The sequence below is a fragment of the Argentina silus genome (assembly GCF_951799395.1).
Source record: "Argentina silus genome assembly, chromosome: Y".
Taxonomy (NCBI): domain Eukaryota; kingdom Metazoa; phylum Chordata; class Actinopteri; order Argentiniformes; family Argentinidae; genus Argentina; species Argentina silus.
This window is the reverse complement of record NC_139654.1, coordinates 9,123,762-9,135,252: the sequence shown is the minus strand read 5'-3', so window position 1 is coordinate 9,135,252 and position 11,491 is coordinate 9,123,762. Positions and strand designations below refer to the sequence as shown.

At 49.1% G+C, this 11,491-nt stretch overlaps 1 protein-coding gene across 1 annotated transcript in view; it reads left to right on the top strand.

Moving 5' to 3' along the window:
- Nucleotides 1–2,313: 2,313 nt before the first annotated feature.
- crim1 (cysteine rich transmembrane BMP regulator 1 (chordin-like)) overlaps nucleotides 2,314–11,491 on the top strand; it is a gene marked incomplete at its 5' end in the record, with an annotated part of 25,367 nt that continues 16,189 nt past the window's right edge. Inside the window, 8 exons of the mRNA XM_083696898.1 lie at nucleotides 2,314–2,410; nucleotides 2,550–2,792; nucleotides 3,179–3,487; nucleotides 3,678–4,013; nucleotides 4,059–4,099; nucleotides 4,303–4,470; nucleotides 4,957–5,118; nucleotides 10,876–10,957. Of these exons, the coding sequence (XP_083553024.1) occupies nucleotides 2,314–2,410; nucleotides 2,550–2,792; nucleotides 3,179–3,487; nucleotides 3,678–4,013; nucleotides 4,059–4,099; nucleotides 4,303–4,470; nucleotides 4,957–5,118; nucleotides 10,876–10,957 (1,438 nt within the window). The remainder of the gene's footprint in view (nucleotides 2,411–2,549; nucleotides 2,793–3,178; nucleotides 3,488–3,677; nucleotides 4,014–4,058; nucleotides 4,100–4,302; nucleotides 4,471–4,956; nucleotides 5,119–10,875; nucleotides 10,958–11,491) is intronic.

Sequence of the window (11,491 nt, the reverse complement as noted above, 5' to 3'; positions counted from 1 at the left end):
GCTTTGACTTGACCATTCCAGAACTCTCAATTTATTTTTCTTGAGCCATTCCTTGGTAGATTTACTGGAATGTTTTGGGTCATTGTCATGTTGCATGGTCCACATCTGCTTCAGCTTCAACTTTCGAACAGATGGTCTCACATTTTCCTCAAGCACCCTCTGATACAATACAAAATTCATAGTGGATTCTATGATGGTGAGCTGACCAGGCCCTGCTGCAGAAAAGCAGCCCCAAACCATGACATTTCCACCCCCATGCTTCACAGTTGGTATGAGGTTCTTGTTCTCAAATGCTGTCTTGGTTTTGCGCCAAACATGTCTACTCTTACTGTGCCCAAATAGTTCAACTTTGGATTCATCTGTCCAAAGCACATTGTTCCAGAAGTTCTGGTCTTTCTCTAGGTGTTCTCTGGCAAACTTTAGTCTTGCCCTGATGTTTTTTTTTGACAGCAGGGGTTTCCTCCTTGCACACCTCCCATGTAATGCAAACTTGTTCAGTCTCTTTCTTATGGTGGATGCATGTACTTTGACATCAATTGTGGCAAGAGATACCTGTAGGTCTCGTGATGACATTCTGGGATTGTTGGAGACTTCTTTAAGCATCTTTCGGTCAGCTCTTAGGCTGAACTTGCTTGGGCGGCCTGACCTGGCCATGTTGGTGGTGGTTTTTAATGTTCTCCACTTGTAAATTATTTTCCGGACAGTGGAATGGCCAATTTCGAATAGTTTGGAGATCTTTTTATATCCCTTCCCAGACTCATATGCATCTAAAATTTTTCTTCTGAAGGCCTCAGAGAGCTCTTTTGATCTCGCCATGGTGATGCAACTCACTTCAACAATCAAGAGCAAACCAAACTAAATATCTGAGGTTTAAATAGGACAGGCTCCTCCAAAATCCTCTGTAACGCTGTTCTAATCATTTGCACCTGATGTGGTGCTCTTTATTATAATTTTAGGCATTTTAAGTGGAACTAAATGTGGGGGTGTCCTAACTTTTTCCTCACAAGAAGATTGCATTTCTATTAATTACATTTTACCAATCATTTTTTAAATAATTTGTTTCAGTTGTATTTGTTTAGTTATATTACCTCAATTTTTCAATATTGTTCAAATGAATATCAAATGTCCATATGTTTGAATATGTTGAAGAAGACAAAGGTTTTCATAGGGTGTCCTAATTTTTTCTCATGACTGTATAAGAAACGTCTGACTTCTGTGCTTGCCAGCAAGGGTTTCTTCACCAAGTACTAAGTCATGTTTTGCTTGGGGATCAAATACTTATTTCCTTCGATCAAATGCAAATGAATTTATAACTTTATATAATGTGTTTTTTCTGGACTTCTTTGTTGATATTCTGTCTCTATTTGTTAAAATAAAAGTACCATAAAAATTATAGACCGCTTATTTCTTTGTAATCGGGCAAACTAACAAAATCAGCAGGGGATCAAATAATTATTTCCCCCACTGTATATAGCCCGTTTGTTCCCCTATGTCGGAGATTCTCTCTGTCCATGCGTAAGTTATCCTGTCTGCCAGTCTGTGTCTGTGTGACCTAGTTGTTTACCCCGTTGCCCTATACCTGTTTTGACCCATTATTATTGTTTCTTAGCTCTTTACCACAGTATATGTTTTTGTACCTTGCGCCAACCCTCAAATTAAAGAGATTTTTTATTTGTACTACGTCTGTCGTCTGAGTATCCATCCGCACTTCGGTTCACCTCACCACCATCCTAACAGAATCTCCGACCATCATGGACCCAGCGGAGATACTCCGACTGCGCGAAGAGTTCGCGACACAGGGTAAAGTGCTGGCTCAACACAAGCAAGGGATGCAGCAGGTAGCCAAGAGCCTGCAACGGCTGACCATCGTGGTTCGCTCCATGTCGGAGGCTCGGGAGACTACCGCTACACCAGCTACGACACCGCCAGCTCCAGCTCCCCAGACCACAGCATGGGAGCCGTGCCTACCACCACCTGAACGCTACGACGGACGTCCGGAGGGCCCTCATCCTTTCCCACGGAGCGCTCCAGAGTGGCGTATATCATCACCCTGTTGACGGGCCGGGCTCTGTCGTGGGCTACGGCGGAGTGGGAGCGTCAGATGCCGGCCTGCTCTGACGTCCATCTTTTCACTAAGGTATTCGACACCTCCCGGGTGGTGTCGGGACACGAGGCCGGCCGACGTCTCACGACCTGTCGGCAGGATGAGCGCTCCATGGCAGACTATGCCATGGAGTTCAGGACCCTGGCAAGGGAGGCAAGTTGGGAGGAGAGCGCTCTGGTCATCCTCTACACCCAGGGACTCTCGAGGTGATGAAGGACGATCTCGCCTTCCGAGAGCTCCTGGAGCAACTGGACGACCTCGTCGACCTCTCCATACGTGTGGACAACCATCGCCGGGAGAGGATCCGTGAGCGAGGCGCGCCTCCCCCTGTTCCTCCCTACCCAGAGCCGTTTCCCCGTTCCTCTATGGATTAGCCCCAGGAGGAGCCCATGCAGTTGGGCTCCTGTACTACTGCGGTCACCTCTGTGCTGCATGCCCGGAGAAGTCAGGAAACGGAGGGTCCCGCTAGTATCTGCAGGGGTACTGGCGGGGCGGGACCCACCCTCCATTCCTAGAGGTCCCCGGACTTTTCTCCGGGTCGCGGTGCAGTGGGGCTCCGACCCACAGCGGGTCCTGGCCCTGGTTGACTCCGGAGAGGCGGGGAACCTCATGGATGCTTGTCTGGCTGCTGGATGGGAGGTCCCGCTCATCCAGCTCTCGGAACCCATTCCGGTCCGGGCCCTGGACAGTCAGCCTCTGGGAGCCGACTTCATAAGACAACACACTATGCCCGTGCGTTGCCAGGTTGAAGGGGCTCGCTGGGAGATGACCCACTTTTTCATCATTGAGGCTCCCGACTGTCCCCTTGTCCTTGGTCACCCCTGGCTAGCTTCCAGCAATCCCCAGATTAACTGGGCCACTGGGCAGTTTTTTCTTGGGGTGGGGTCCACCGCCCACACACTTCCACCTACCTCCCCAACTCCCACCTCTCACCCAATTCCACCTACCTCCCCAGCTTCCGACCTGACCGGTGTTCCCCCGGAGTATTGAGACGTGGCGGAGGTCTTTAGCAAGCAATGGGCCATTGAGGAAGCGCTCGCCGCGGGGCATATCCGCCCTTCCACATCCCCGCAGGGTTCTTCTTTGTGGCCAAGAAGGACAGAAGACAGCGGCCTTGCATCGACTACCGGGGGCTTAATGACATGACGGTTAAGAACCGTTACCCACTTCCCCTGATGACATCGGCCTTTGAGTCCCGACAACTGGCCCGAGTCTTCACCAAGTTGGACCTGCGAAATGCCTACAACCTGGTGAGGATCCGGGAGGGGGACGAGTGGAAGACGGCCTTCAACACGCCTAGGGGGCACTACGAGTACCGCGTCATGGTCTTCGGGTTGGTCAACGCCCCGGCAGTCTTCCAGGTGTTGGTCAACGACGTCCTTCGTGACCTCCTGGATCAATGTGTCGTCGTCTACCTTGATGACATTCTTATTTTTTCTAAGGACCTAGCCCAACATAGGCAGCATGTTCGCCAGATTCTTCAACGCCTTCTCCGTCATCAGCTGTATGTGAAGGCGGAGAAGTGCGTTTTTCATGAGGAGACCGTCTCCTTCCTGGGATTTATCGTCTCCAGGGGGCAGTATGGACCCTGCCAAAGTCAAGGCGGCAGTGTTAGACTGGCCCCAGCCCTCCTCCCTAAAACAGCTGCAGAGGTTCCTGGGCTTCGTTAATTTTAATAGGCGGTTCATCCGCAGCTTTAGTGCTCTGGTCCTGACCGCACTCACCCAGTCGAGCCTACCTCAATTTGCTTGGTCCCCCGAGGCGGAAAACGCCTTCGCCACACTCAGGTGGCGCTTTACCTCCGCCCCAGTCCTTGGGCATCCGGATCCTGCCCGGCCCTTCGTGGTGGAGGTCGATGCCTCAGACATCGCAGTGGGGGCGGTGCTCTCCCAGTGGTGCCTCAAGGATGGTAAGGTTCATCCCTGTGCTTTCTTCTCCCATTGACTGTCCCCAGCAGAGAGGAATTACGATGTGGGCAACCGTGAGCTGCTGGCGGTTAAGCTGGTGTTGGAGGAGTGGAGGCACTGACTGGAAGGCGCCGTCCAGCCGTTTGAAGTGTGGACGGATCACAAGAACTTGGAATAAATCCGGGGGGCCAAGCGGTTGAACTCACGCCAAGCGAGGTGGGCACTGGGCACTTCACGATATCCTATCGCCTCGGATCGAAGAACACCAAACCTGATGCACTCTCCCGTCAGTTCGATCCGGTGGACCTGGTGGAGACCTCCAACCCCATCGTCCTGGAGGCTCTCATCCTTGCCCCTGTGTCCTGGGGCATCGAGCGGGTGGTAAAGACGGACCTGAGGCGGGAGCCTGACTTCGGGGGTGGCCCCCCGGGGAGGCTCTACGTTCTCAAGGCTGCACGCGTGCGGCTACTCCAAGGGTGCACGCCTCCTTCCTCACTGGTCACCCGAGGGCCGCCAGGATCTTGGACTTCATTCGGAGGAGGTTCTGGTGGCCCACGGTGGAGGGGGATACGCGCGCCTTCGTGGTGGCATGTGCGGTGTGTGCGTGCAGCAAGAGTCCCTGTCTGGCCCCTGCGGGTCTCCTCCGGCCCCTCCCCATCCCCAAGTGCCCCTGGTCCCACATATCCTTGGATTTTATATTGGGTCATCCCCCCTCCAATGGGTTCACCACCATCCTGATAGTGGTGGACCGGTTTTCCAAGGCGGCCCACTTCATCCCCCTTCCCAAGCTGCCCTCGGCCCAGGTGCTACGTCTCCGGTAACCCTGCGACCTGGAGCTGGCGACTGGCGTGGGCTGAGTACGCCCACAACACTCTCCTCTGCTCCTCCACTGGCCTGTCTCCCTTCCAGTGCCAGTATGGATACCAACCCCCCCTGTTCCCTGAGCAAGAGGAGGAAGCAGAGGTACCTTCGGTCCAGGCCCACGGCAGTCTGTGTCGCAGGACCTGGAGACGAGTGCGGGCGGTGCTTAAGCGGGCTTCAGCCAGGTCCCAGCTCCAGGCTAACCGCAGGCGTCACCCGGCCCCAGTCTTCCGCCCGGGCCAGAAGGTGTGGCTCTCGACCCCTCCGGGTCGAGTCCCGGAAGCTATCCCCCCATTTTGTGGGTCCCTTACGGGTGGTTCAGCGGGTGAACCCTGTTTCCTACAAACTGCAACTCCCACCCTCCATGCGGGTTCACTCCACCTTTCATGTCTCCCTCCTCAAACCCGTCGCCTCCTCCCTCCTAACATTTTGCTATGACATTCGAAATTGAGCTCAGGTGCATCCTGTTTCCATTGATCATCCTTGAGATGTTTCTACGACTTGATTGGAGTCCATCTGTGGTAAATTCAATTGATTGGACACTATTTGGAACAGCACACACCTGTCTATATAAGGTCCCACAAACCAGGCCATGAGGATGAAGGAATTGTCCGTAGACCTCCGAGACAAGATTGTGTCGAGGCACAGATCTGGGGAAGGGTACAAAAAAAATTCTGCAGTATTGAAGGTCCCCAAGAACACAGTAGCCTCCATCATTCTGAAATGGAAGAAGTTTGGAACCACCAAGACTCTACCTAGAGCAGGTCGCCCGGCCTCCCTCCCTCCGGTCTCCCTCCCTAGGGGGAGAAGGGCCATCATCAGGGAGGTGACCAAGAACCCAATGGTCACTCTGACAGAGCTCCAGAGTTCCTCTGTGGTGATAGGAGAACCTTCCAGAAGGACAACCATCTCTGCAGCACTCCACCAATTTTGCCAAAAAATTGCCAAAGTTTGCCAAAAGGCACCTAAAGGACTCTCAGACCATGAGAAACAATATTCTCTGGTCTGATGAAACCAAGATTGAACTCTTTGGCCTGAATGCCAAGCGTCATGTCTGGAGGAAACCAGGCACCGCTCATCACCTGACCAATACCATCTCTACGGTGAAGCATAGTGGTGGCAGCATCATGCTGTGGGGATGTTATTGAGCGGCAGGGACTGGGAGATTAGTTAGGATCGATGGAAAGATGAACGGAGCAAAGTATAGAGAGATCCTTGATGAAAACCTACTCCAGAGCACTCAGGACCTCAGACTGGGTTGAAGGTTCACTTTCCAACAGGACAACGACCCCAAGCACACAGCACCGATCGAACATCTCTGGAGAGACCTGAAAATAGCTGTGCACCGACGCTCCCCATCCAACCTGACAGAGCTTGAGAGGATCTGCAGAGATGAATGGGAGAAACTCCCCAAATACAGGTGTGCCAACCTTGTAGCGTCATACCCAAGAAGACTTGAGGCTGTAATCGCTGCCAAAGGTGCTTCAACAAAGTATTGAGTAAAGGGTCTTATGTAAATGTGATATTTCAGTTTTTTATTTTTAATAAATTAGCAAACATTTCTAAAAACCTGTGTTCGCTTTGTCATTATGGGGTATTGTGTGTAGGTTGATGAGGGAAAAAAAATAATTGAATCCATTTTAGAATAAGGCTGTAACATAACAAAATGTGGAAAAAGTGAAGGGGTCTGAATACTTTCTGAATGCACTGTAGGCTATAAAATAGTACGGGTGTGTGGGCGTGTCAAAGGTTTTAGTCTTGCCCCATCATATATGCAATTCACTTTTACACTACGATATTGCTGTTATTCTCTCTAGAGTGCATTTTAAATGTTAGCTCAACGTTAGCTCATAGAAATATTGTCCATCCAGCTCCTTTGTGGCATGCCCTTTTAATCAGATACTTCGTAGACCGGTATGTTGACGAAATGTATTGTGGTATACTGTAAGCCTAATGCAAATACTGTAAATACAAAGATCAATACTGCAGGCTTAACATAACATAATGGGCTAGTGTTGTGTAGATTCATGAATGTAGGCCTACTGTCAGGTGATGAGAGAGAACCCTTAAGCTATGATTGTATGTTTTATTTATAACTGAACTGCGACTTTTGGTAATAGTATGCCTATTTCATTTTGACTGGGCAAAAATCGCTGCCAGAGACTCATCCGACAAACCCCCTCGCAAAGAAATGTCAAAGGAGGATCTTGAGTGAGGTATTGACGACATCATGACAGAACTTGAGGAAATGCAGGTATACAGCTTATTGTCATATTTTTTTAATATACTAGCAACATTAAATATTATTAATGTATATTCTTATTGTAATGTTATGTTCTACATGTTATTATTTAATTAGTAATAACAACATATATTTTTGATTATGATAAAGGTAGACAGTTGTGCTAAGCTCATGAGTTATAAGTTATATTCTTCAAGAACCAGAGTAAATATCAACAATTATCTTGAATTTAGTATGTATTGTGACGGCCGCCGGGGTGTGCGGGCGCGTCACGGACCCAAACACAGTGTAAGCAGAGAGATCCACACCAGAATTACAGTCAAAAATATTTATTCGATTAGCGGGGAGAGGGAAATGATAGAGAGAGGGTGGGGTTGAGAAGGCATCGTGTCGTGCACGGGCCCCGCAGGAGATCCGTCGTCGGGAAGATAGCAGGGGGTTTCGGTACACGGTGGGTGGTCCTCTTACGTTCCAGGTCGGGGCGGCAGCGGGGTAGTCAGACAGGCGAAGGTTGGCAACGTAGCGGGCTCTCGGACGGTTTCGGGGTCGGGCTTCAAAGGGGGCTCTCCTAGGGTCAGGGATCGTACACAGGTCGACGGTGACTTGGCTTACTCTCGCTCTCATCCCCTACTCCGTGGTTCGCCTTAGCAACTCCTCCCCACTGGGTGCTCCGTGGGCTCCTTTTGTACCGTCTCTGCTGCTCCTGCTGATGCCCTTCACCTGTGCCTTGATGGGCAGGAACTCCATGTATGGGCATACGGTGATTCTCTCCACGGGTTGCAGCTGTGGCCCCTTGGGGCGCAGGAACTCCATACATGGTCCTGCCAAAGACAACACGGGGCAAGAGAGGGACAGCAGAAACAGCAGAGACAAAGCGAGGCGAGATATACACTCCACTTACCACCGTCCCACACTCGCGCATGGGCTTAGGCACGGGGCGGGCGCCACAGTATTCTGTACTTTATTGAGGGAACCAACAGATATGGCATTTGTAGGGTACAGCCAGTGTTTCCCCCAAATGTAGGTGTAGCAGGCCATAAGTGTTGCAATGCCAAAAAAAAGTACCAAAATGTTGCTATGGGGATCTTATGCACGTTTCCGGGCATGCTAAACACAGTGGTACAGAGACATTGTTGTCATTTTTCAAATAACAGACTAGGAGGTTGTAGTGGTGTCCGTGTATACAGAGGCAGACGCAGCGGTGTAGTGAGGGAAAGGTCCCGTTTATTCATACAGTCAGTAATCGTTCAATAAGAGTTCGTTGGCTTTCCAGCCTCGTCAGAGCGTCTCTCTCTCTCCACTGTCCACTGTCCGCTCTCCGCTCTCCTCGCCTTTCTCGCCGTTTCCAGCCTAGCTACTCAAATGGCAGAAGCACACACATCTTAAACATTCGCCGACGAGACTTAATTCGCAGCAGGTGTGCAACAAAAGTCTCGCCGACACAACCCCGGCCACGGTCCTGTAGCTCCCTCTACAGGCCGAACGCTGCATGTCCCCCCACAGAGGTACAGTACAGACTTCAGACTAGGAGGTAAAGAACAGACTGCAGACTAGGAAATTCACTCTTACTCTCTCTCTCTACACTTTTGGCTGTTTTCATTGGCAGGAGAAGCATGTAAAAGGATTGTGTGTGTGGGCAGAATTATGAAGACAGACTTACTCTCTTCAGCTACTTCTCTGAGGCAGTACATGTACAGCTACAGTATATCTGATTTGTTGACTGACCCCTGACTAGAGGGATGATCTGGAGGAAACAGCTGGCTTGTTGTCCAAATGACCCTTGTTTTACCCCTCCACCATTCTCTCCACCCCTCCTCTCGCCACATACAGCCATCACTCTTTCAACAGCTGATGTTGATATTACAGTAAATCGTGTGTGCGCGCGTTTGGACGTGTGTGTTGGGTTACCTGTGAGTTGTGTTGTAACGATGCCGTTCGACAATGCTTTCCAGGTGTTTCTGTGTCTGCGGATCTCCTGGTGTAGAACCCTCTGTCCAGCTGGGTCACATTCAGAACCAACAACCCGTACTCCTCCCTCTCCTCCCTTTCTCATAAAGACTGAATTTAGGTTGGGGGAAGCGACAGGTGTAGTTCCCATACATCTTAGCTCTTTTCGTAGTCAGCTTTACAATGAGCTGTTCAGGTGGTGGGGACGTCGGAGGAGAGGGGGATTGAGGGAGAGGAGGAGGCGAGAGACGTGGGAGGAGAGAAGAGCCATCGGAGGATGAGAAAACTGCTGCTCCTCCTCTTACGTCAGGTTGTCGTCAGGTTGTCCCCCTCGGTAACCGTGACAAGAGGTCCGGGGGTCACCGTCACGTTCAGGCCCAGAGACTATAATCTAAGGTCAGGTTTGCATTATATAATCACTTCTGTCAACAAGACTCAAAACTCAAACCAACCCACAGAAATGTAATTAAGATTTTCTCTTTAATATCTGCTTCGTTACAAGGTGCTTCTGAAAGACATTCAAAATACTGACAAAGATGGTTATTACAGAGTGAAGTTGTGCAGAAGTCCATGTGTCATGCTTTCATCACAGAAGAAATGTGGACTATTTCATTAAATTAAATCTACCAAACAGTATGATTCAAATCAGCTTTTTTCACTTCCACACAGTGTGGTTGAATAAATACTAGACATTGGAATGACATTTGTATTGTCCTCTCTGTATTGCCACTAATTTGTGTTTGTCATTATTTCATGCACACCATCAAAATGTCACCTTAACTGTGAAACAGTGGCCTAAACACAATCAACAGTACGTTTTCACCTAACGTATTAGATGTAATGAAAGTTTCTAAAACTGAAAGTTCTAGCAGCACTTACATGTCCTCAAACTGTCAAATACTGTAGAAATACTGAAACTGTTTGACTGAGGTTTTCAGCTCACAATGACCATGAGATATTCAAATACAGTACACCACCAAGTTAACAATGTGAAATGGAATGGTAAACATTTCTGTAACAGTTAATAAATAGCCTTTATCTAATTTATATTCACCAATTACAACAGTAGCAATGTAACAGCAAGCTTTATGAACGTCCCAAAGAAGTTGATCTTGAATAAGTCACATACACTCACCGGCCACTTTATTAGGTACACCTTGCTAGTACCGGGTTGGACCCCCTTTTGCCTTCAGAACTGCCTTAATTCTTTGTGGCATAGATTCAACAAGGTGCTGGAAACATTCCTCAGAGATTTTGGTCCATATTGACATGATAACATCACGCAGTTGCTGCAGATGCTCCAGACATGGATGTGCAGAGTCGGCTGCACATCCATGATGCGAATCTCCCGTTCCACCACATCCCAAAGGTGCTCTATTGGATTGAGATCTGGTGACTGTGGAGGCCATTGGAGTACAGTGAACTCATTGTCATGTTCAAGAAACCAGTTTGAGATGATGTGAGCTTTGTGACATGGCGAGTTATCCTGCTGGAAGTAGCCATCAGAAGATGTTTCTGAAATACTCAGACCAGCCCGTCTGGCACCAACAACCATGCCAAGGTTCAAAGTCACTTAAATCACCTTTTTCCCCATTCTGATGCTCGGTTTGAACTTCAGCAGGTCGTCTTGACCATGTCTACATGCCTAAATGCATTGAGTTGCTGCCATGTGATTGGCTGATTAGATATTTGCGTTAACAAGCATTTGAACAGGTGTACCTAATAAAGTGGCCGATGAGTGTATATACAGCCATATAGCCTCTGTTTTTATAACTATATAATGTGGTTGTGAGAAATCTGTAATGTGTCCCCAGCCCTGGCTCCCCCCTGCTGGCTCTGGCTCCTGGATGTCTTGGGGGAGGGTAGCAGGGGCGGACATCCTTGAGGTGTATCTGTGTGGGGGCAGGGAGGAGGCTGGCATGGGCTGGTAGCCCTGATGGTAACCCTGGTACCCCTGGTAGAGAACATAAGGCTGGCTGGCTGGAGGGGCCTGGGGCTGGGTCTGGGGCTGGACCTTAGTGTATGGGGGCTGGGGATGAGATAGCGACCCACTCTGGGCAGGCTGACGTACATTCAGCTGAACATACAGTCATGAGAAAAAATTAGGACACCCTATGAAAACCTTTGTCTTCTTCAACATATTCAAACATATGGACATTTGATATTCATTTGAACAATATTGAAAAATTGAGGTAATATAACTAAACAAATACAACTGAAACAAATTATTTAAAAAATGATTGGTAAAATGTAATTAATAGAAATGCAATCTTCTTGTGAGGAAAAAGTTAGGACACCCCCACATTTAGTTCCACTTAAAATGCCTAAAATTATAATAAAGAGCACCACATCAGGTGCAAATGATTAGAACATTGTTACAGAGGATTTTGGAGGAGCCTGTCCTATTTAAGCCTCAGATATTTAGTTTGG